This window comes from Saccostrea cucullata, unplaced genomic scaffold, assembly GCF_032062105.1.
Source record: "Saccostrea cucullata isolate Sc308-1 unplaced genomic scaffold, CSIRO_AGI_Scuc_v1 ctg1642, whole genome shotgun sequence".
In the NCBI taxonomy this organism is placed as follows: domain Eukaryota; kingdom Metazoa; phylum Mollusca; class Bivalvia; order Ostreida; family Ostreidae; genus Saccostrea; species Saccostrea cuccullata.
The window spans coordinates 59,978-86,888 of record NW_026924794.1 but is presented as its reverse complement, the minus strand read 5'-3'; the positions used below and the strand labels follow the sequence as shown (position 1 = coordinate 86,888).

Genomic DNA, 26,911 nt, shown 5'->3' with positions numbered 1-26,911 from the left:
TCTCTATGGAACATCACTAGTTTTAATAATCAATTGAGTACATTTATTCAGTATACAATTTTTCTTCTGCCCCTCTAGGAATGAGTTGAAGAAGGCTCTGGAGAGTGCCATAGTGAGAACTAACTACAGCGGCAGCAGAATCTGGTCACAGTTCTGGTCCTGTCATCAGAGATTCTTCAAACACCTCTGGTCAGTCTTTATCAAAGTACACGTAATTTGTTGTGTGATAACAGCTCAGAACACATTTAATACTATCTGTTAATGAAAGTAAATTATGAGTATCTGATATATATACATTTATCTTTTCCTATGTGCAGATGATGGGGTACACATTAAATAAAAGAAAAATTCCTTGTAATTTTAAAAAGTATTGTAATGGTAATTACAATTCTTAATTGATTGTCTGCGTAGAACTTTCATTTTGAATTCAACATTTTTTATATGGGATATATTTTAAAATGTGTGAACTACCAGTGTAACATTTTTAAATATCATACATGTTTCTGACATGAATGTAGAAAATTATTATTTATTTTTTAGACAAAAGTGGCATCATGGGATTTGAACTTGGAGCTTTTAAAGCAAAGTTTAATGAAATTTTAGATATATTGACAAAATGAGAATATTATGTGTAATATGAAAAGTACATGTACCTGAAGTTCTTATTTATGATTCTTGAAGCATTGGTATGAAGATACCCACCATTGTCAAAGAAGCTCAGACAGCTCTAGAAAATGGATGTTGTGTAGTTATTGGACTACAAAGCACTGGAGAGGTATGACTTTTGCAAATTAAAATAATGTACAATGTACATACATGTATTTTTGAGGGGAAAATTTTCATGTTTCGACACTATATGTTGACATTTTTTAACCTCATTTTAATCATATAGATCGATGTACAGTTGTGTATATATACTTTGATCTATACTGATCATGTTTAGAACATACTGTTCTTTGTCCAAAAACTGCATGCCAGTCTTTCTCTTTGAAAACACTTTTCTTCAGTATGGCACTTTAAAAATTCAATGTAATATAGATGATCTAAATACTTTGGATATTTTATGTGTGCATGAAACAGCTGTGACCTAAGCATTTACAAATTCTTATCAACAATTCTCCATTTACCGAATGTCAATTCTATGGCAAAATGAGAAATAAACGAAGGAAATATGATTACAGACCTGTCAACACTTACATTTTGTGGGTCACATCCACACATATCAGACCATTACCCCCCCCACAACTGATTTCCTGCTGATGGTCATCATTATTTATGCTGAATATCAGATTGTTTGCACTACTGACGTAAAGCTTTGCTTTTTAGGCTTCATTTGAAAGTGAATTCAGCAAGAACAAAGGAAAAGTTTCAGGATTTGTTTCCCTTTGTAAGGAGATCTTCACTAGATTCATCACTCAACATTTCCCAATCATGACAGAGAACCAGGTAGTATTTCTTTTTTAAAGGATTTTCAGCATGTGTATCTTCATACTGTAAGAGATACATGTACAAATCTATCAAATTTAAAAGGCAGTATACTGTAAATCACTTTTTATTTGGTAGAACTTTATTTTGCACAATTAAGCGAGATAGTTAGCTCTCGACAATTTAATCCTTGTATTTATTATCATCTGTAAGGATTATATAGAGTAATAAACACAATTTGTGAAAATTTTCAATGAAGAGTCACTATCTTGCAAAAAATAAAGTGTTGCGAAAATATAGTGATCTACAGTAACGTTCAATTAGAATATGATTAGTAGATCTTTGATTAAACTGTGAAAAATTGTACTCATACCTGTATAATATAAAGCATTCAGCAAAGTGAAATAAATTTTGAAAGTGCTGTGCCTATTAATGTTTTTGTTTTATACTCCTTTAAGAACAAGGATGAGGTTTTGGTGGATGAATGGAGCAAACAGGCCAGGGATCTATTATTGGGCTTTGCTGAAAAAATTAACTTACCAAACAGGTACAGATAAATTAAGTGAAATATTGGATATTATTTTAAGACTCTGAATTTCCCTGACACCAGGTTGTACTTTGTAAACTTAATTTATTCCAGAAAACCTCTTTTGTGTGACATAGGAATTTTTAGGAATGAAAAGAGAACTTATATATATTGATTTAAAACTGTTGATCAGTAGGAGAGATCAATGTTATTTTTTCTACAACAGTCCCTTGGATGACATCATAGACAAGTTAGGTGGACCAAACTGTGTGGCTGAAATGACGGGTAGGAAGGGGAGAATTGTTAGAAATTCTCCAGAGGAAATGCCTCGATATGAACTGCGGACACCAAACGCTGAGAGTTACGGGGGAATAGAGAGTCTTAATGTACAAGAGGTCAGAACTAGTATGAAGCTCAGCTTCATTAGATGAGATGGAATTTTAATGTCTTGTGTTCATATGCAGGTGCTTTAGGAGGTTGTATTCACTCAAGTTTTGTAATGTGTATTTCAGAGAAACATGTTTATGGAAGGAAGAAAGCTAGTTGCCATTATATCTGATGCAGCCAGCACAGGTAAAATATTCAAATTTTAAATGAATTTCACATTAATTTTTATACGATGAAGGTTTTCCCAGAGTATAAAAAATGCACATGATAAAACTGAATTAAAATTGTCTTTTGAAAACTGCAAGAAATGTATTTTTATTAAACAATAGATATATTGAATCTGTGCATTGTATATGCTAAATATTTTTGAGATGGAACTCTTGAAAAAAGTGAAATGTGGTGCTTGATCATTTTAGATGTACACAGTACTAACATATTTACGATATGTACATATGCATTACTTGATCATCGTAGGTATATCTTTACATGCTGATGTTCGTTGTGCCAACCAGAGAAGGAGAATCCATCTGACTGTAGAGCTACCGTGGAGTGCTGACAAAGCTGTTCAACAGCTGGGAAGGTCACACAGGTCAAACCAATCAAGGTTAGGGTCATAGGTCAAACAATTCAAAGTATTTAGTAAGGGTTGAAGGCCAGATCAATCAAGGTAAGGGTCAAATGTCAATGATAAACTGCTCTCCTCATTAATAATATACAAAATGAACATTTCTGTTCTTGTGCCTTGTTTCAGTGGTCCTATGTATAAGCTCCTTACAACAGATTTGGGAGGTGAGAGGAGATTCGCAGCTGCTGTGGCACGCAGGTTGCAGTCATTAGGTACAAATCTATTTATTGGTCACTTCAAGTTTGTTTTTGGAATAAAATATTGAAAACAGGCTCCAGGTACATGAATAAGGTATTTTTTTCGTGTATGTTAAAGTTTTATATTAAACATTTTGTGCGCTTGAATTTTTAATTTAAATATACATGGAAATCCCCATACACACTACAAAGTACTGATAGAAAAATCATAAAGTTAACAGAAAAACAGAGATTTTTGTTTGGCATCTTTTATGTTTCTGTGTTCTTAGGTGCTCTAACCAAGGGAGATAGGAGAGCTGCATCTGGGGCAGACCTGACAGAGTTTAACTTTGATACACCTTATGGAAGGAATGCTCTGAGAGCTATGTATCAGAGTGTCTGCACTGTAAGCTATTTATTTCTCATTAGTATTGGAAAGTAACAGTCTTAAAAATTATTAGGTTTAGGATAGGTTTAGGCTTAAAAAAAAATAAGTTTGTTTCCTGTAACATTCCTAAACAATCAAGGGTCGGTAGGTCGGAAATTCTTTTTTTTTTTTTTTTTTTTTTTTTTTTTGCTTATGAATGGTGAAACATCCCCGGACTGAAAATAACAGGTGTTATATTTACAGTGGACACCCAACATGGCATCCAAAATGGCTGCCAGCGGCAGAAAACAAACTTCAGAAAGTTGTAGGGGGAAACTGTTGTTACACTAATGATTAGTCTTTATATTTAAGGTAAATGTAAACTTGGTTGACATATTTTATGTCTCAAATTAAGCTACAAGCTATTTTTTTTTATTTAATAAATGGAATCAGCTGATTGATCAAACGAAGTTTTGCCATTTGTCAGGAAAAAAAAAATCCACCCGGGGATAATTTGAATGGGTCGGTCGGGTTACAGGAAACAAACATATTTTTGTCTCGCCTGCGACGAATGTCGCGAAGCGAGACATAGCGACCATAGATTCCGTCGTCGTCGTCGTCGTCGTCGGCGTCCAACTTTTGGTTAACCCAAATGTCAAAGTTTTATAAACTGCAATAACTTTCTCAAATTTTATTCAGTCTTCTTGAAATTTGGACACAATATTCAGTATGGATAAAAATTTATATCCCAAGTATGATTTTGAAAAAAAAAATTCAAATTTTTCCGTATTTTTTCCTTAAGTTGGACTTAGTTTTTTCATGATAATTTATGGTGAAGACCTATATTCCAGCAACTATAAGTTATAGGGATATGATAATTAGTCAGTGGATACATCATGGGTAACCACAAACGTCAGTACCAGAATTAGGTCATCTTGACCTACATTTTTCTGCATGAGTGACTTTGGTTAAATTTTTGGTGGAGGTCCATATCTCAGCATCTATAACTTATAATGGCATGATGATTTGTCATTGTACAGGTTATAAGTAACCACAAACGTCAGTACCAGAATTAGGTCATCTTGACCTACATTTTTCTGCATGAGTGACTTTGGTTAAATTGATAATGGAGGTTCATATTTCAGCAACTATAACTTATAGTGGCATGATAGTTTGTCAGTGGATAAATCATGGGTAACCACAAACGCCTGTACCAGATTTAGGTCATCTTGACCTACATTTTTCCGCATGAGTGACTTTGCATAAATTTATGGTGGAGGTCCATATCTCAGCAACTATAACTTATAGTGGCATGATAATTTGTCAGTGGATACATCATGGGTAACCACAAACGCCTGTACCAGAATTAGGTCATCTTGACCTACATTTTTCCGCATGAGTGACTTTGCATAAATTTATGGTGGAGGTCCATATCTCACACATAACTTATAGTGGCATGATAATTTGTCAGTCTACACATCATGGGTAACCAACAATATCAGAAAAATTAGGTAATCTTCACCTACATTTTCTGCATGAATGACTTGATACATATACAGTGGATTTGATTTCAAAATGCAAGTTCAAATTATTGCGACTCATAACACGTTGCAATATTCGCAATAATAAAAACATCACAATAATTTGTGAATTTACAGGGTATATGTATATATATATAAATGCCAATATAATCGCCAAGGGATTAGATATTAAGTCAGCTGTTCCATTTCTTTATTATTGTATTTCAGGATTGTTTCCATTCTTTTACAGATATTTTTGTTACACAGTAGGTAAACATCAGTGTTTTCATTTTAAATGATTTAATACCTGGTGGCAAGATGTTCTAATCATTTCTTACTAACCACAGCGACAGCAGGCGAGACACAGGGTTGCGGGCAACCCTTACGTACTTTTTTTTTTAGGCCTTATTGTTGATAATTGTTTTAAATTATATCCTATTTGTCCTCTTTGTAAAAAAAAAAGACAAACTGGGAACTGGAAAAAAATTATGGCGTATAGAATCTAGAGTCAAATGAAAATTAATTTTTAGGTTGACAAAAGTTTATATTATTTGCAAATAACAAAGATACATGTATGATTTCATAGACCTGTATGTCTGAATCCTGCTGTCTTTTTTACAGAGAAAGATACTTCCAGGTATCAACATGAAGACTGTGTCTGAGAAATACAGTGAGGATGACTTCCTAGCCATAATGCAGGTAAGATGTGTCTATTCTCACCCAATAGATGTGTCAGTTTGATTAACTAAGAAAAATCTTCCAGATGTATGAAGATTTAAAAAACGTAAAATACATGAAGAAAAATATGTGTGACTTCTAAATCCATCTGATATTTATGAATACATGTACATTAAACTGAAAGGCCTAATCTGCTGCATGCCTTACATTAATTGCTGATATTATGTTATAGGAGTCTCTGATCCTGATGGGGTTGATTGACGTAGAGGCCCTGAGGGTAGGAATACAGATCAAGGACAGAGATGCTGGGGATGTCTCCAGATTCCTCAACCGTATTCTGGGGTTGTCTGTAGCCAAACAAAACTGTGTAAGTAACTTTCTTGGTAATAAAAGTGAGTAAATAATGTCTATAACACTGCATGGACATGGTAGCCCTATTTGGAAGAATTATGCTCTCATGGTTTGGTCACAAGAAAAAATCAGTTTGTTGTCTTAGTGGTACCAGTGATTTTGCTTGGAAATACTGTGAAATCACAAATTTTTGTGGGGGTTTAATTTTCGTTGTTTTCAAGGTATAATTAATGTCCACCACAAAATGTAAAATGTTACATTCATAACTACTTTGCAATTCTTCATCCACGAATTTAAATCCCCACGAAGCAAGAGTTTTTTCTCAAACCACGAAAATTTGACCCCACAAAAATATGTGATTTTACAATATTTTAGTGTTGGCAAATCATAAAATTCTGGTAGCCGGTTAAAGTTTAAAGAAGGTCTTATATTTATTCACATGTATCATTTATCTCATCTTTTACTCATCGGTTCTAATAAAGCACAAAGGTATCGTGAATTAACTTTATTTATGAACTTAAAAAGAACAAACAAGCAATATCTTGAATTTTAAATATATTCATAATCAAAAAATTAATTAAATCAGAAGAAAAATAAATATTCAATGTTTCATGCTATTTTACAATGGCGTTTATCAGTTTTACATTTCGACCCCCGATATATGTCACGATCAAGGAGAATAATTATTTAGAAATTTGAAGTCACGATAACACCAATCACATTAAGTACATTTTACAGTTATGGAATCAGCTGTTCTTTTAAACTACTTCCAAGCTATACATGTCTTTGGCGGCTGAGTGATCATGTTAAATTATTTAATGAGGTAATTATAACCTGGGTGACTTCAAAACTTGTATAACCTGCTGGCAATCAAAGCTATCAATTAAGTGTGAAAACCAATCAATCGTATTAATGAAACCATATACATTCAAAAGCTAAACAAATATTAGAGAAAAACGTTATAAACAAATTAACATTTTTTTTTAGTTATTTACCAAATAAGATGCATTTTATCAACCATTAGCAATTTTACTAACTGATACTCGTAATCTCCTTGTTAATGGGTTAACATGTTATATTGCCATCACTACAATATTTGAATTACACTTCATAAAATTCTGGACCAAAAGTTTAAAGAAGTTCTTATACTTTTTCTTTCAGATTTTTAAATACTTCATAGAATGCATGACAGTATCCATAGACAATGCTAAGAGTGAGGGTAGATATAACGAAGGCTTACTGGATATCACAGCATCATCTGTAGAAATGGTGGGGAAACCCAAGGAAGTGTTTAAAGAATTCAACAAAAACCATGCAGTTACAAAGTAAGTAATACACTTGTATGTTGTCTTTGTTTCTTAGGGTTTATATTTTCTGATGTGTAAAAAGTAATTTTAGAAATTCAATTCAAGAAAACATTGAAGGTTAAATCATACAAGTACAGTGCACTTGTGTGCAAACATGTACATATTCCCAACATTTGAAGTACAGTTAACTGCATTACTATTGATTGAGTATCAGTAGTTCACTATTTTTACAGGAAATTAATAATAGTTGTTTGTAAATTTAATGTTCTATGCAAAAAAAAAAAACTTTTTCGTAAGGAATTGAAAATTCAATGGATGACTCTTGATTTGCTAAGCTTAGTGGAGCTGAATGTTGATCGTGGAATGAGTTGGGAAATGGCTACAACAAGGGCAGACAACTACAAAGGGAAGCACGACGGCTTTTATATCTCCAAACGCGACATGTACGGAAGGAAGATGTACTTGTTAGCAACACAAAAAGAGGGCTCTTCTCATCTCTTCACCATTGCCAGGTAGGAAATCATTGTTGATGTTGTTTTCAATAACATGTAATATTCCTCTTTGAGTTTTACTTTATGTACTCTAATATTATTCATGCATCAAATAAAACACTTGTGTCAATTTTATCACTGTGTGAAAATCAATGTTGCATGGAAATGTTTGTCCTTTGAAAAATGTTATTCTTGGGATCTTTGTGTCAAATAGATGAAAGTAGCTAAAAGGCATAGATCTGGTCATTAAGAATCACTTAGTTCATATCTGTAGACATAAACGAATCCCTCAGTGCCTCCTATCCACAGAGTTTTGTTAAACATGGACAGGGACCTTAGTTCATTATCGGCTACAGTGAGATAGGCCAGGAATTTTCCACTTTTGTTTATTAAGTGTACACACTTGTTGTCACTTATGAGTATGTTGCTGAGAGCATCACAACAAATTCCAAAGGGAGAGAATTTAGACTTTTGATTTGCACCATCATAGATGAATTTGAATTTTCCTAACGAGGAGAGAACACATATATGTCCACTGTCTGCATGTGTTCTATCAATAACACAAATATCTCCATTGTTATTTTCTGCAATTCGGTAGGGATAAAAAAATAATTTTGTTTTCCCATCATTTGCGTATTTGTAAACCTCTTTTAACTTCCCTTTTTCTGATAGAACAAGGACTACACTTGCCTTAGGCTGTTTGGCAGAGTATATGTCTTTTGAAAATGCTAGTGTGTCAATTGCAGAGAGGAGGAAGCAACCAGCTGCTGTTGAACAAATTCCAACTGGAAAAAGTGGAAAAATGTCTGCAAGTTTCGTGATAGTAGTAGGGATCAATTCTTCAATATCCAAATACATCGAGGACATTTTTATCACACACTGACGTGAATGGCATGTGAAAACATGTGTTCCATTTTTTAAGGTTACAAAGTCTTCAGGATAGTACTTAAAGGTAGACTTTGTATGCTTGTAGATGTTGACTGTCCTATTTTCCTTAATGTTAATCATTATGTGGTCTGCAGTTCCAACTTCTCGAAGCCAGGCTAGTCTTTCTGTCAAGTGAGAGATGTACTTGATGTCTCTCTCTCCTTGTTTTGCAGAAAATATTTTTGTTAATGTAATGTTCTTGTAATGCAGTGATATCTCGCCCATCATAGATTGCAAAATACTTCCAACATGGTCACCTTCCTGAATAGTAATCTCAAATGTCAAAGCTTCATCTGGTAATTTCAGAGGTTCAGATATTTGAGACAGTCCTGTTCTTAGATGCAGTAATTGTGATGCATCTTTTAATTCATTTTCTTGTATTTGGTTGAAACAGGATTCAAATTTTGCCAAATCAGTTGTGATTTCTTTTTCCTTCTTGGCAAATTTCTCATCATTCTCTTTCTTTAGTTCTTTACATGAATAAATTAGCTGTTCAGAAATCCTTTGTATACTTTTTGCAAGATCTTCAGAATACTTCATAAGTTTCTCTTCTGTTGCAGTGGTCAGCTTTGTGTTCTCCTTTTTCAGGGACTTGATTTTCTGGATATCAGCCTGCAGTAGAGGGATTCTTTTATTTTTTATATTACCACACTGATCTTGGAGTTCAGATCGTAGTCTCTCTAGAATTATTGCAGCTCTACTCCAATTATGGTTTGTGTGGTCCTGCCGACCACATATGAGGCATATCTTAATCTGGCAATCCATACAAAACATGTCCTGAGTATCACCATGCTTGTCACAAATATCAGAAAATACATTTTGATACATTTCATTTAGAGCCATTATTTTGTTATTGTGCCAGCGTTAGTGCTCCATTCCTCACCTTCCCTTTAATTCCAGGAATCAGTATAGGAAAAAGCAGAGTGCTGAAAATATATAAACTGTTGCAGTTCCTCCATAGGTCCTTGTTTAAAGGAGAACTTCATGAATTATTTCCTTTAATTTTCAAAGACATGTAATATCTGTTTTTGAAAATCTAAGGATCACTTCATAATAAATAGGGATCTGACCTATAGGACCGGGCTTGGTTTTTTCTCTACAAAAAGCTTGTCGATTTCTGTTCCAGTAAATGACATTAGGCTGAATACATATAACAATTTGTTTTACCTAAATCTTTATGTCAGTGAGTAGAGGTAGGAGGAACCCTTTCATTGATTTTCTGAGTTTGTTATCTCCAAATGTAATAAATAATATTTGTCTTTACTTCTTTTGAGCATAAAGGTAATGTCTACTGTCTCTGAAATTAAATTCTTAATGTCTGTATTTATCAGCATAATACATGTCATTAATATGTGCAAATTATATAGGCCTAAATGAAATCCCAGGGAGTGCATTTACTGAAATATGTAGCCAAAATCACTGTGATTAAATTCTAAGAAATATATACAATTGAAATTCATCGCAGCTCAATGCTGCCAAGAATACCTGTATTGAGTTATTCTTGTCCTCGGAGAAAGAGTGCTGAGGTTCGTTCCGCCTGACTGACAACTGTACATTGGATTGTTACGATTTGATATCTCTTTAGTGTTTCTTATATCAAGAATGGGCATGCATAAAGGATAGATAACTGAAGGAAAAATACACAGGTCTTTAAAAAAAAATTAAAATAGTTTATGAAAAGGCGAAATTTAAAACTTTAAAAGTGTTGTACCAGGTATTCTCTTGCTTACAAATATTGTAAAAACCCAGCTATGTATCAACTGAGCTAGTCTGACTATAAGAATAATCGACATAAATTTAAAGCAGATTATGAAAAATTTGCCTTTTTTTTGTAGGTTTTTTGTGAATTTCGACCCCAGGGCAGGGGTGCCCCTAAAAAAATTGTATCTTAAGGATTTCAATCCCTAATGGTACCAAATTCTCTACCTTTAAATGTCCGTCAAGTACACAATACTCTGATATTATATTAAAGCATTTGATAGTGGAAAAGGATTGCCCACAAGAAATTTTCAAAAAGTTAATTAATTAAGCAGTAGTTAATTAAGAAAGATTGCATTGAAGTCTATGGGGAAAAGCGTTTTTTCAAAATAAAAATTCAAATAATTTGAATATCAATAAATCCTGTGGTGGAAAGATGCATTGAAATATTATAAATAGAATATAATTGAAAACAATTTTTTCACCAGCTAAATTTTTTTTAATTATTTTTTATTATTAATTCAAAAACTGTAATCCTATTAAAAATTCAACATAAAAATACAACAAATGTGCGTTTATAATTAATTTGTCACTTTTTCCTCGCAATATTCGTTTGCGTGAAATATTTAAATTTGCAACGTCACAAATGTCAAAAACGGCTGTTACGTCTATAAAACACACCAGTTTTGCAGGGCGCTAAATTCACATTAAAGATTCATGCAAAAAAACTTTATGAAGAGGAAAAATGGTGTTTCGAAAATGTAAAGTATAATAATTTGTAAAATGCAAATTTGAAAAATTTAGACATATATATATGATGTCAACAAATAAAGATTGATTTTTAACACACCTGTTCAGTTTAATTTATAGCACACTTATTCTTTTGTAAAAGTGAATACATCCTTTATGAGAAACCTTGAAATTATTATCTGTGTCTAAATATAGAAGCACATTTTGTTGAATTTAATTGAATTACCAATACTGTTTCTCATTGAAAACTTTTTCCATTTGCCTGATGTGTGCACAGGCACCTGATGTTACTTGCATGTACATGATAAATTATAAAAATATTCAAAAGAATTGGGTATTTTATTTCTTTGATTTTTGTCTTGAACATTAAATCATATAAATTCTCTTCTATATCAAATCATGTTTGCTTTGAAATTAATACTTGAAGTTCATCAATTTCATTGACTAAAACTTTACAAAAACAAACGTCCATTTTTAAGTGTCCAAACTTATTCAGATTGTTTACAAACAGGTGCGTTCGGTCAGTGAAGCGCGGCTAAAAATTCATTTTAAAAACATTGATCACCTTATTATTAATTCATTGCAAAGCCAGTAGCCGAGTTGTACAAAAAAAGCAATTAAATAATTAAATTAGAATTAAATGGACAAAAGATTTTAATATGAACTGTTACCCCTAACCAATGATGTTGTTCTGTTTTTTTCAATTTTCTCTTCGTTTAAAAAAATCATTTAGTTTTCGCCATTTTCAATTTTTGGATAGGTGTGATTGCGATATTATTTTGATGATCTCTGCTTTAAAAAATGCAAAGTTTGCTTAAAAATAATTATACGGTGTAAATGTGTGAACGTTTCACTAACAATGTTGCCATAAACAATAAACATATAAATTTATTCAAGAAACCATTTTACGTATTTCTTGTGTACATGTATAAGCATAAGGAAACTGGTAAATTTCATGACACAGCATGTTTTTTTTTGGGAAAATCTAAAGTGTCGATTTACATGTAAATAGATGCACATGTACTTGTCTTTATTTCATAACTGCACATTTTGTTTTAAAGGAATTGTACATAAAAAATTACTTAAAGTATTTTAAAATTTAGAAATATGTTTTATATACATGTACTTATAAGAATAGAAACACTTTATGGTATTTCTAAGAACGGTAACTCTACTTATTGTTTCCTAAAAGATGGGAAATTCAATTCATCGCCAAATTCGTTATACCGCCATAATTTCTAAATTACAAAAGGTGGCGGTTTATCGAGAATTAACTGTATTTTTCTTTTAATAAAAAAATACACCTCTACCTAATTATAAACAAGGTACACATCAGGGTCATCTTGATTTTTTCTAGATCAATTAAGTCAAATGAAAATTACCGGCCCCCCTTTTGCCATTTCTTTGATTGTTGAAGCAGTAGATCAAGTTTGACGAGGAATTTTTAATATTTGCAAGTGTGATGAGACCTTCTGGTTTCACTGTCCTTAAGTTTAGACATCAAAAGACTGGCCACAGAAAGAATATGGTTGCAGGGAATTTATTTTACAGAGTTGCATACAAAAATACAAGCGGATGTGACCGACCCAGAAAAATTCAAAATGGCGCCGATTTGCACCTTGTTTATTATTAGTTAGGTGGTATATTTTTTCCATTAAAAGAAAAATAAGGAACATCAGGTGCCTATGGATGTGTGGTAGTTCTTCTGTACAAACACGTAATGATGCAAAAGTAGATTTTTTTTTTTAAATTAATATGGCCGGGGCATATAGTGTATATATCATGTCCGTCTTCTGTTTGTTGTCCTTCCGTCACACTTAATTTGCGTTTAGCTCTGTTCAAAGCTAAGTTTAATAGAAATTATCCAAGATCTTTTCATCAACTTCATATGCTGATAGATATTGATGAGAGCTATGCAACTGCATCAAAAATTTTTACCTTGACCTTTCCTCTTACCTTGACCTCACTTTTCTTAATTTAGTGTTTAGCTCAATTTTAAACATACTATTCAAGATGGTGTTATCAAAGTTGATACAAACTTGCATGGATGATGCATCTAGGGATGAACATATACCATGATTTGCAAAAACTCTGATGCTGGATCTGACCTACATTTTCCAGATGAGTGACAAGGTTAAAGTTTTTTGGAGCAGGTCCCTTCCTAAGGAACTATAAGCCCTACTTGGACCAAACTTGCATGGATGATGCATCTAGAGATGGACACTACCAGACTTGCTTCGGATGCTGAAACTGACCTACATTTTCATTCCCAAGTAACTAAAAGCCCTGCCTGAACCAAACTTGCATGGATGATGCATCTAGGGATGGACACTACTAGACTTGCTTTGGATGCTGGATCTGACCTACATTTTCATTCCCTAGTAACTATAAGCCCTACCTGAACCAAACTGGTCAAATTTTATACACAGACAAATTTTCATGTTGCTTTACTAATATATCCTCCACGGGGCATTCATGTCCTATGGACATATTTCTAGTTTAAATGAAAATTTAGGTGTTATCATGGTTGTGGTAATGCTATTTATATTTTACATACATTAGCCCTGTTTGTTAATCAATTTACAATTATATGCATACAAGTTATCCCTGTTAAAAATCGCTGATTTTGTATTTGTTTGAAAAAAATGATATATTTTTTAAAAATCTGTGTGTCATGGTGGTTTTAAATTTTTCTTGCAGACCAAATACAGGGCTGTCTCAGTTTGATGAGGAAAAGACAGATCTCTTTCACAGATACAGCCCTATATCTAGAGAAAAAGCAGGTGAGAGGATTTACTCTTAAGGGCACATGCTTCAAACTCTGCATGGATTAGTATAGACATAAATTTGAACCAAATTTCAATTAAGATATTACCAAAAAACTCGGACGAATAGAAACATTTTCCTGGAAATGGTTATTTGTTTAAAAAATAAGTTAAATCTTCCAAGTTTTTTAAAGATTTGAGTGTATAATTATTCTAAAATGGATGAAAGACTGCATTTAAATATTGATAAAAAACACTGCAGCTTTATGAGTTTTGGAAATATTAGTACAACTGATATTAGTAATGTTTAGGATATTTCGTAAGGTTAGACATGAAACGCTTTTCCTTTTTAATAAGTTCCATTTGTTTTTTGCCTGTGTTACAGAATTCATTTAAAAAAAAAAAAAAAAACAAAAACAGAAAAGAAGCTGGTAATTTTAGTCCCTAATTTCAACAACAAAGAAAGCAATATACATTGTTCTTCTCAGTCTTGTTCCATAAAATTTGTTAATTATTTTTATTTATTAAGGAAAAAAAGGGAAGCTTTAAAATAATGGGAGGAGTTATAGATCTTTAACCATGTTATCCTGGGAACTCAAATGTTTATTAGTGTTGTCTTTCTTCTCTATACTGCATGTATTTCCCTGTGTTGCATGAAATATTTCTGTATTTTTCTTGTTTTAGATATCAATAAACTTGAAAGGTTATAAAAATATTTCATTGTGAATTTAACATTTTATTTCCTGTAATTTTCCCTCTAAGTACTAGTGTAATTTCTATTTACCAACACTTGATTGTCTCTAAACATTTTCCTGGTCTTAGTGGCATGAAGGCTATGTTAAAAAATAAAAAAAAATGAAATCCTTATTTACATTTTGAAATGATTTAATTTTCTGAAAGTTCCAAAAAAATATAGTGTATAAGGGTCCTTAATTGTTTTTTTTTCCTCTGGAAATTTGCAGTTGCTCTCCATCTCTATATCTCTCTAAACCCCATGTACAAAGGTGGTATTTTTTAAATTGAATGTGATGATTTCCATAAATGTCATTTTGTACCAAGGCAGCTACCTGTTTTTAGGGATAATATTCATTGAAGAAAAGAAACTTCATACACTAGCTGAAAGAGAATTTGGAGCACAAATAAACAGTATCAAGATTTTCTAACCTTGACCTTCCTTTGGCCTTGAATGTCATTTTTCCTTGAAGAGTAAAAGACAAAAATTTATCATGCCTTTTAGCATTTTCACAATTTGTACATTGTAAATTCTATCCAAAAAGCAAGTTTGTGCTGTGAAGATGTTAATTTTAATATTGTCCAGTGTCCACCATGTCAGACCTACTAATAATCAATATCTCTACTGAAATTCTTTAATCAAAGTTTATGCAAATTAAGATATATATTGGTGATAGCAGTTCAAGTGTGTTACTTTCTTACCTTGCTCTTCTCATGACCAATTCATTATTCTGTCATTGTGCAGTTTTCTGTTCAACCCCCCCCCGGGGGAAGGGCCCTCCCTTTCAAAAATAAAAAAATGTTTTAAGTTTTTTTCGCCAAACTTCATCACTAGCTGATTTGAATTATGGAGCACAATTCAAGAGTGTCAGGATTTTCTAACCTTGACCTTCATTATACCCCCCGCAAACGAAGTTTAGGGGGGGTCTTTAAAAATTTTCTTCTCAAGAATCAGCTTGTCCATCTGTCCGTCTGTCTGTCTGTATGTCTGTAGACAAGAATTTGTCCAGACCGTTTCTCAGAAACTATTGGATGGGTTTGTCTGAAAATTTGTACACATATTATTCACCATATGAAGTTGTGCACCTGATATTTTCATCTTGATTGGATTATTATTTTGAATTTTACAGGTGTTTTTTTCATTTTTATTTTGTGGTTTTGTCTGGACCGTTTCTCAGAAACTATTGCAAGGATTAATCTGAAAATTTGTACACTTATTATTCACCATATGAAGGTGTGCTCCTGGAATTTCAACTCTTTTTGTTAATTTTTTTGCATTTTACAGATTTTATTTTTTATTTTAATTGACTTGTTCATTTTGGGCTCATGTATAAAGTTTGAGATATAGAATCTAGAATATCTGTTCAAAAATACTACAGCTTAAAACTACTCATAAAAACTTTAAAAAAAGAAACATCATCAAGTGTTAAAAACAGTTTTTACATTGCACAGAAGATAATGTAATTTCATTTGTCTCTTGGGAATAATGACTGGACATGCATCCAGTTAAAGATAAATTAATGAGTTTGGTGTTGGAAGTTGTTAAGGCATATCTCTTATCAAGCGTGTGTGTTATCTAATCTCCAGGGAATAAGGCACAAGAATTAAAGATCTCTCTTCTCTTATTCTCTTAATTGTAATTTATTGTCTGTCAAAGCACTTCATTACTGGATGACCAGCTCTTTATTTTCAAAACGCATTTCAAATTGATATATGAAGATTAATTTGATTTTGTATAATGGTTTTTTTTTATCAACAATCAGTTTGCAGAGTGACATAACACATAATTGCAATATATTTTTTTAATGCAGAAAAAAAAAAAAAAAGATGAAAAAATAAAAAAAAATTGCCATGTTACAATGGAATTACAATGTATTAGTATTGATGTTTCATTTGGTTGCACCTTTGTTTCATATATTTCATTAAGAAACATGATGAGCAATAATATTTCACTGCAAATTTTTGTAAGTAAATTGTGAACACCTCTAGATCCATAAAGTATTTTTGAATTGGCACCTTCTCTGAAAAACCCAGCGGGGGGTATTTGTCCCTGTTGGACAGTTCTAGTTTGGCCTTGAATTTCACTTTTTCCCTGTTTTGCTCTTAGTTATTTATATTTCCAAAAAGAAGGAATTCTTTATAAAACTCCATATACAGAATGATCTCTATAAGGTAATAACTTATGAATCCTACATACTTTAAAAGTGCTTCATACGATTCATATGAGAGAATGAACTTGAAACAGAAATTACCTTTAGCTGTTTGACGATGAATCAAAACTACACATACCAACAAAGGATGCCAACTCTACTGAAGGTATAATCTCTGTATATGAAATCTTTCATCATATTTTGCAGTTAGTTCAGACTATAGTGGCACAACACATTTTTTTACATGTTGCAATATAAATGTATCTTAGATGGGGCATTCATGTACTCTAGACATATTTCTTATATAAGCACAGTTTTGGTTGGAACAGATTCAATGAAGACAGTAAATAGGTTAGGCTAGAACTTCATTATGTATTGATTTTAATGAGAATCTTCAAGGCAAGAAATGGACTTTCAGTAAATGTGATGGTTAAATAAGACCTTGTAGACTGACAGTAATGCACACTATTAAATGCACACTTTTTGTGGTCATTATCAAAAGATCTCCTGATTCCTTTAAAGCCATTTGTAGACAGTAAGTTCTGGATATATTTCAAATCCTCTTTCTAATAAAAAGCGGTCAAAAATCCTTTTTAGTCTTTTTTTCCAGTTTTCTTTTGCTTTGAACTTGCATTTTCAGAACTTCTGTATAGCTTGTTTGGTTGGAAGTTGAGAATTGTACATTACATGTATCAAAAAAACAGTTAGTCAGTTACAAAGCATTCAAATGTAGTTCAAGAAATTTTATTACAAAATTACTAAGTGAAAGCCATTATTATAGAATTACAAGTTAGTACAGAATGCCATTGCTAACATTGAAAAATGTTAATTTTGTTAGTAAGTTATTCATTTTAAATGATAAAAGATCAGATATGAATTAAAAGAAAAAAAATGCAACATTGCTGTGTTCAAGTAGCACACAAAAATTTACAGAATTTCTATTTTCATACTTTTCTGGTACAAAATATTTACAGTATTTTACATGATAAATACTAACACATTGCAAAAATTTTAAATAAATTCACAAAGGTTAAAATGGTCTGATACTATGAGTGCATAAAATATATTTGGAAAACTAATTTGCATGTACAAGTGTAACTGGAAATTCACATGATAATGCATATACATGTAGATTATATACAAGTGCTTAATAATAATATTTGTAAACATACATGTATACATTTTAAAGTTGGAGATTAACACTTTAAATTGGACTTGTTCATTCTTCAGTTGTACAGGAGATATCCATAGGTATTTGATTCTCTTTCCTTTGTTGAACAATTGCTGTTTTTGTGTTCTAACAGAAAGTGCCTATGAGGAGTTTTTCTCATTTAGTTAACAAATATTACTAAGTATTTACAACTAAAACAAAATCTCAATACAACATTCAGCTTCTGATCCTGTATCTACCAAAAATAATTTTGTTTTGTTTTTCATCATTCTTAATTGAAGCACATTGTATTATTTTGATTAGATGGTTTTATTATAAGCATTAATTCAGATAGCGAGAATACAGCTGAGGCAAAAGTAAACATTCGTAATACTCTTCACATGCTAAAAAAAAAAATGAAGGTCTCTTATATTTAGAAGAAATAATCATATGTAAGTTAAATGTATATGTACTGTGCATAAATTGATTAATGAACTTGGAAAAAATAAGATCAATAATAATTATATTAACAAACCAATCTTAGTGACCCAAATTTCAACATGAAGATTGCAAGATTGTCTACCCCCCCTAAAAAACAGTCTTGATCAAGTTAAAGTTGAGTTAATCATGTTAATAGTAAGGTCCATTTATTTTTCTTTGAAATACAATAGAGACCAAAGTATAACAGTGTGCTTTGAGAAAAATAAAGTTAGATTGAGAACTGTAGAAGGTATTGATTGGGAAATTAATGAATATTCTTTTGATGAAGCTTGTTGGAATGTGAACTTAATTTGACAGAATAAATCGACATATGTCAGGAGTTATTATTGTAGTGAAACGAGTAGCATGAATTAAAAAGTGTATTAAAACCATGATAACTAATGACAACAAAATACAATCTATTCTTTTATTTGGTACGACTATTTATTTGGCATATGGATTTTTAAAAAATGCTGTGGGTATTTCTTGTTAAATATGTTTATGCATCCACACAGCAGTAAAGAATGCAGTTAAGATGGTTTTACTTCTTTGACCTGAATTTCATATTTTGTGCTTTCAACATGTTCAAAAAAAAACCCCATTCATTTTCGAATAATATTTTTCCTTTTTTTCTGCTTTGCTTTTGAAATATTCTTGATAAATGTACATATAGCCATTTCTTTATTTTAAATATCTTTTCTGGAAGAGAAATTATTAATATTAAAATTCAATATTGTAGGAGGGAAAGAAAGAATACATAGTTTTAAAGAATTTTGAAGATTGAATTAAATACATGCATTTCAGGTATTTGAATTTAATATTTATATGTTAATTACTCAGCAGAGTTTAGGAATCAATACTATTTAGTAACATATAATCTGAACTAAGATAGAATTTGCCACAGAACACATGTATAATACAAGTCATAAAATCTGTTTGATTACAAACTGAGAAGTTGTCTTTTCTTTTTACATCTATATTTAACCATTTTAATCACATGTAATACTGCCACATAATGAGCTGTATAAATCATTATCAAATGGTAAGAGAGATATAAAGAGACATGAATCTGTCATGGTGATAGGGAAAATTATTGAATTTGCAAACAATCTGTGAAACTACAAACAAATATTGTCTGGACCAGATACCTGGTACCCAAAACAATGACTTGCTTTAACAAACAAAGTCTTAAATATAAGATCCATACATGTGATTGTTTTTAAAATGATTGCACACAATGTTGCATTGCACAAAATCTAAGTCAAGTTACACATTATGTGCTGTAGAAGAACAAAAATTATTTTTGGATACTATAGGGAAAAAAATTGATCTAAATGGTAACTATTGCCCATTGTCCTGTTGTCACCCTCGTTGCTAAGATTCCGAGTTCTATTGGCCTTGGAAGATTTATCAGGAGGTAAAACCCCTCATCAATGTTTCCACCTGGGTGAAGCCCGCCATGATTTCATCATGTGATCAGTCTTTTATCTGAACGTTATTGATTCTACCTCCAGAGGGTAATCAAGGAAAAAAAAGAAATTAACACTTTTTTTCCCGGGCCATGTACGCTGCATAGAAATGAGTGTCCCTCTCTTCATTGGAAAGAGGAAAAAAACATGGTTTTGTCAGCCTTGGGTTTTACTGATGCCAATTCCAAATCCATGAAAACTGTCTTTCCAATCTCAACTGTACATCATTCTCTGTTCTTAATGATTGGCAAGGTTGTCTTTATTTGAGATTTACATTTTTTTTATTTTGAGGATCCAAAAGAGTTTGACAATCTCAGTACTTTAAAGACTTGATCCATATGATTTGTTGATGTAGAAAATAATAATTGTTTTTGATTGGTTACTTTTAGAATCTGTGTGGAAGGAGCAGTACAAGGATTCCAAGGACCACTGCATGCACGGCAGAGGGTGTAAACATGGCCGCTCCTGCAGAGGTACAGGAGGGGGAGGACTGGGGGAGGTTACACATGACACAGGACTGGTTGTTGTATTGGCACTGCTTCACAAACTCCACACATTTCTTCTCTGTGGGAAGAAAATCAAAATCACTTGATCAATACAAATATCAGCTTTTATAAGACATATTTGTTATCTGATTTGAAATTTTCTGGTATGGTTACCAGTTTTTTTTTTAAATAAGCAATTTTCAAAAGTAATCTCAGATTAAGATGATTGGCAATAACACTTACTGAGCTTATATACCCATGTATATCAATGACAAAAATAATTATTTGGCAGTTTGCAGATTTACAATTGAAAAAAATATATATATAGCATACAGTTAGAGTCATTTGGATAACTGTGAATAAATATAAATTTTTTCTTAGGCCTTTTCATGAATGTTTAAATTACTTGTAAATAATTAAAATGAATCAACAAGATCACCTCTACCCATGTTTTTTAGACATTGTTATAATTATACCCCCCGCAAACGAAGTTTGGGGGGGTATATAGGAATCACCTTGTCCGTCTGTCTGTCTGTCCGTCTGTCCGTCCGTCTGTCTGTCCGTCTGTCTGTCTGTCCGTCTGTCTGTGCAATTGTGTCCGGTCCATATCTTTCTTACAGAGGGACATTAGAATCTACTACTCCACACTAAGATTGCTCATAACCTAAGGGTGTGTCATGACCTTGACCAAAGGTCATTTGGGGAAGTTCAAGGTCACTGGAAGAAAAATTTCATAATTCGTGTCCGGTCCATATCTTTCTTATGGATAAACTTGGTAGGTTCTCATTTCACACAAAGATTGCCCATGACCCAAGGGTGTGTCATGACCTTGACCCAAGGTCATTTGGGGAAGTTCAAGGTCACTGGGAGAAAAATTTCAAAATTCATGTTTGACACATATCTTTTATGGATAAACTTGGTAGGTTCTCAGTTCATACAAAGATTGCCCATGACCCAAGGGTGTGTCATGACCTTGACCCAACGACATTTGGGGAAGTTCAAGGTCACTGGAAGAAAAATTTCATAATTCGTGTCCGGTCTCTATCTTTCTTATGGATAAACTTGGTAGGTTTTCATTTCACATAAAGATTGCCCATGACCCAAGGGTGTGTCGTGACCTTCACCCAAGGTCATTTGGAGAAGTTCAAGGTCACTGGTAGAAAAATTTAATAATTCGTGTCCGGTCCATATCTTTCTTAAGGATAAACTTGGTAGGTTTTCATTTCATACAAAGATTGCCCATGACCCAAGGGTGTGTCATGACCTTGACCCAAGGTCATTTGGGGAAGTTCAAGGTCACTGGAAGAAAAATTTCATAATTCGTGTCCGGAATATCTTTCTTATGGATAAACTTGGTAGGTTTTCATTTCACATTAAGATTGCCCATGACCCAAGGGTGTGTCATGACCTTGACCCAAGGTCATTTGGAGAAGTTCAAGGTCACTGGTAGAAAAATTTAATAATTCGTGTCCGGTCCATATCTTTCTTAAGGATAAACTTGGTAGGTTTTCATTTCACACAAAGATTGCCCATGACCTATGGATGTGTCATGACCTTGACCCAAGGTCATTTGGGAAGTTCAAGGTCACTGGAAGAAAATTTTCATAATTTGTGTTTGATACATATCTTTATTATGCAAAAACTTACTTCTGAAAAACCCAGCGGGGGGGTATTTTGTCCCAATTGGACAGTTCTAGTTATGTCTTTACAGTGGGTAGCAGATGCTACACAATTCATTTACTCTGTGGAAACATCCTGAGTCATATGTCCACCTTGGAGAGCACACTAAGTAGCAATGCTCATAAATTGGGATTAAGGTATGGTACATAAAATAACCATTTTTGCAAATTAGAAGTTTTACAACAAATTCACAATTTTTGTTTGAGATTCAAAAAGCTACCTGTAATATCAACAAACATATCTAAAATATAAAATAACCATTTCTAAATACATATTTTGTTAATACAAGGCTAATTTTGTTGCATAAACATGATAAGGTTTGAAATATTAAGCATATTTTTGATTTTTTATTTGACAGTAAGTCTGAATCCAATATCAGGGTTGTGAGGGTGAAGCTGAACAACGGGGAACGAGTTGTGGGCATCCGTTACCCAGCAGTGTTAATACCTCATGTTGAAAAGACCATGAAGGAAAAGGCAGAAGCAGAGCAGCTTATGCTACAGGCAGTAAGTTCTAAAAGATTTTTGGCTGAACTTGGAATAGTTCTTTGATTATTACTTCATGCGCTGTAGATGTGTTTTCTTGGGTAGCATTAATGAATTTTTCTTCTCATCCATGGAGAAGCTTTTTCATCACATCTGACGGACTTTCAAATTATGTCAGTTGATGCTAGAAAAGATGTGTCACCTAACACAAAAGTAGGTCACACTGACCTCATTTAAGAATTAGGCTTTGTATTTTATCATATTTCAGGATTAAATCTTTTTTTGCTGAGAGGTTAAAGGTCATCAAAGCTTTTTAGTTTATGATCAAATCTTTAAATCCTACAAAAATGTTACTTGGTAAAAATATATTGCATTAACCAAATTTGAATTAATTTTTTTGGTGAATTTCTTTTTGACTAAGATAATGTTTTAAATTTCGAGTTGATTTAATAAAAATAAAGGAATTTAAAAGAAAAAAATAATTTAATTTTGGAGGAAGAATATTATTTTCAGGAACATTTATAGCTGTGTTTTGTTTATTGGAGGCTGTACACACTGTAGGAACAGATACGGGACATTTAGTTGTGATAAAATTAAATTCCCTTTGTGGATGAAAATTGTTAATTTTATCTACAGAGTTAAGGTCATAAACCCAATGTTTATCCTTCATTTGGGTTAAAGAGTGCATTCTTTTGTCTGGAGAATTATAAATTAAATTTTCAGCACAGTTTACTTAGTATTGAGCACTTGGTGCTGTCTGCTTCTCAAATCAATTTGTCAAATATTTTGAATCAATGGGGCAAGAACAACAATTTTCTGGTCTGATAATCCTAGCTCATATATAATGAATTATCACTAGACCCATTTTTTAACTTACACAAAACAAAAAAAAGTAAATATGCCCCACATGAAGGAAAAAAAAAAAACGCTGAGACAATATTTGACCATATTTGAAACTCAAGACACGAGGACTTTGTCCATGTGTACAAGTGCAGATATTGAATGCAGCCATATGTGGATTTATTGTTTATTTTAAATAACCGCCATCTCAATCTTGATGATTTCTTCGATTGACAAAAACCCAAAGCCTTACTTAATGATCATATAGGAAATCCATATAATTGCTTATTAACAACTTTCTTGAAGATAGTTTAATGAGGAATTTATTGATTACGTGATAAGCAGCCAGTAATGAGTTCACCACAAGTCTTATAGTTCTTTTAGGCAATTAGCCTTTGCCCACTTGGTAACTGAGTTTTGCACTGCAGTTTCTTTATTTACACATCAAAACTCCATGAAGATAATAAAAAGATCCCTTCCGACTTTTTGCTGTGTAGACATATGATTGAGATGCAGTAAAAAAATGGAGTGCACACTTGTTTACTTCGGGGATTGATTGTAAAAACCAGCAAGTGCAGAGCCTTTAAGTGGGTCTTCTGATCAATAAGAACCTGGTCAGCCAATTTCTTAGTAATAATGAAGGAATAATAGAGCCATTACAACCAAGAGATCAAAAAGAAAATCAGGAGATAGGATCTCAAATTCTCGATGATACAATTTTAAGGACAATTTACCATAATGGTCAACATTTTGTAGAAGAACTACATAAAATGTTTTTTTCCTCAAAAAACTAATTTAATGCATAGCAAATCATAAATTTAGATGTCACTGTTTTATACATGTTGATGATAAGCAGACAAGTGAGTAAAAGTGAATTTTTTGACAGAATGGTGCTGCTGGATCAAGTTTGTCCTTGACACAACCTGATCAAGGCCAAGTAACACAGGTCATCATTGAGAAAGTGACCCCAGTCAACCAGAAATGCAAAGCAAGAGCTCTTAGACCTCCGGTCACCATCAAAAACTTCTTCAAACCAGCTAGTTTTAGTAATGATGATACATGCAGTGCTAAAGATGACTCTGGAGTGAAATCATGTGATCGTGTAGAAACACCAACTGATGTGAATAAAAAAGATTTATCTCCTAAAAGTGATCATTCTAAAGCAGTGGAGAGTGGCTTAACATCAAAGTCAAATTCAGACTCATCAAAAATCTCTAGAAAGAGACCATTTGGTGATATGGGAGAATCGCCTGTTACCAAAAGGCAGAAACAGTCAAATCTAGCAACCATGTTTGCTAATGTGACTAAAAGGAAGAAAGAAACAAGCAATAAACTCTTAATTTGTCCTATATGCAAGCAGGAATTTAAGGATATATCTAATGTGGATCTTAATGCTCATATTGATAATTGCCTGATCGAGTGATAGTGCTTGAATTTTGGAGAAAATGGAAGGGAAGAATTTTGTGTCTGGATTTCGAAATCTTTGCTGAGAGTTTGAAAAGTACTCACAAAATGTGCAATGATACGATATAAAGTAGTGCTGGAGTGAGTGAAAGTTTTTTTGAAATACATTTTTAATGTAGTTGCATTGAAATATGTGTTTTATATTTTCAGTTTGATACTGACTGTTTTAATAGTGCATTTGATATGAAACATTATTACCTGTAATTTTAAAACATTTCATCGGAAATAATTATTTTAAAAGAACTTGGAATTATAGCATAAATTTGCATGTTTTACCATTTCACAAAAATGATCATAAAATAAAGATTAAAGCCTTGTATTGTGCTGTTTAGAAAAGTTGATATGATTGCAAGTTATTCAGGATTGGTTGAACTAAACCTCTGCAATTGTAGACACCTTTATCATAGCCTGCAGTTCAGTTGTGATTAATGAATTTGATAAAAGGTGTGTTTTGATTTCTTTTCTGTTGTGCAAAAACTGAGATATTCATATGAGCAAAAAATAAATTGATAGCATAAAATTCCCCCCCCCCCCCCCACAAATATCCAAAAATAAAATCAACATTACAGGTCTTAGATATAGATTCTGGGTATATATAGAGGTACCAATGGTCAGGCCCTAGAGACCTTAAAAATGAGATGTGGTGACCATATTCTTACTGATTTGGATTCTCAAAACATATTTTCAAGAAATTTACAGGGAAATTTTAGCTGTGTGCATGCTTGGGGCATACTAGTGTAGTGATGCTTTCTATTATGTATCACTTGATTGAAATAATGAAAACCAGAAGTCTCTGTCGAGACGTAGCTCTACTGGTTTATACTTAAAACAAAGGAAGAGAAAAGTAGCAGTTGGGAAACTTTAAAACAGCAATAAAAAGAAAAATGATCCTTGCCGCTCATCAAAATACAAAAAAACCGATGAAGAGAATTACATGTATGTATCTTAGTATAGTCTATTTGTGTGCCAAGTTATATTGAAATCGAACCAAAACTGTAGGAGGAGTAGCATTTTGAAAGAATTTCACAGAAATTTCTATTTTTAGTAACCATGGCAACATCGTTCATCGAAATCAAAAACCGATGCACAGAATTATGTACAGACCCTAAACCGTGCTACTACACCACTTGAACGGTACGGTTCGGTACGCTTTGTGCACGGAACGGTTCGTTTTGTGAACGGTACGGTTCGCTTTGTGCACGGAACGGTACGCTTTGTGCACGGAACGGTACGCTTTGTGGACGGCACGGAATGGTTCGTTTTGTGAACGGCACGCTTTGGGAAACGATATGCAAATGAAGTGGGCGGAGCCTATTAGCTTTAATTCTTGATTGGCTGCTATTAATTAATTCATTTTAAATGACTTTTGAAGTACTTAATGCACGTATATAATTATATTTCCGCTATTAACAAATTAATTTCTCGGTTTCATTTAAAATATAAATCTACACTACAGCGGTGATGGAGGAAAAATGAAAAAAAGGAAGAAAAAACATCATCCCACTGAATTCTTAGGCATTTTGTATAGATATGTATAAACATATATAGAACTCGTAAATATTTCCGTACTTATATTTTACGTATGCTGAACCTACATTTTAAAAAGGAAAAAAAAATTAAATGAAACATTTTTTCACTTTAAAATAAAGTTGTAACATAATTAAAAGGAATAAATATATTCCGGGTATATACTTGTTCTATACATAAAACGCTACGCACATATATAAATCATTTTTAATCGATTGATCTATAGAAATAAATATGACTATTCCTGCTTCATTTTTATCCCTAGTAATAAGGTATGTACATTCTTTTTTTATTATTAAAATTGTAGATCTATCGTTTAAACGTTTGCTTCAGAAGAGAAATATCAGTAAACAAAATAAATACGAAAACTTCCGAGCGCTTTCTCGTAACAGAAAACATTCTTTTCACAGACAAGTATCTATGTTTTCAATAATCCTTTCAGTGTATCGAGTAATT

The 26,911-nt window shown here is 32.5% G+C and overlaps 1 protein-coding gene across 1 annotated transcript in view; it reads left to right on the top strand.

Moving 5' to 3' along the window:
- The window catches only part of LOC134267315 (uncharacterized), a 32,444-nt gene extending 6,992 nt beyond the window's left edge, over positions 1-25,452 (top strand). The window contains exons 13-30 of the mRNA XM_062749537.1: positions 79-189; positions 682-775; positions 1,327-1,446; positions 1,884-1,972; positions 2,178-2,346; positions 2,464-2,524; positions 2,813-2,942; positions 3,090-3,175; positions 3,430-3,545; positions 5,648-5,725; positions 5,937-6,071; positions 7,217-7,380; positions 7,698-7,874; positions 13,929-14,011; positions 20,364-20,447; positions 22,171-22,276; positions 22,498-22,645; positions 24,351-25,452. Of these exons, the coding sequence (XP_062605521.1) occupies positions 79-189; positions 682-775; positions 1,327-1,446; positions 1,884-1,972; positions 2,178-2,346; positions 2,464-2,524; positions 2,813-2,942; positions 3,090-3,175; positions 3,430-3,545; positions 5,648-5,725; positions 5,937-6,071; positions 7,217-7,380; positions 7,698-7,874; positions 13,929-14,011; positions 20,364-20,447; positions 22,171-22,276; positions 22,498-22,645; positions 24,351-24,887 (2,488 nt within the window). The 3' untranslated portion in view covers positions 24,888-25,452. The remainder of the gene's footprint in view (positions 1-78; positions 190-681; positions 776-1,326; positions 1,447-1,883; positions 1,973-2,177; positions 2,347-2,463; positions 2,525-2,812; positions 2,943-3,089; positions 3,176-3,429; positions 3,546-5,647; positions 5,726-5,936; positions 6,072-7,216; positions 7,381-7,697; positions 7,875-13,928; positions 14,012-20,363; positions 20,448-22,170; positions 22,277-22,497; positions 22,646-24,350) is intronic.
- The last annotated feature ends 1,459 nt before the right edge of the window (positions 25,453-26,911 follow it).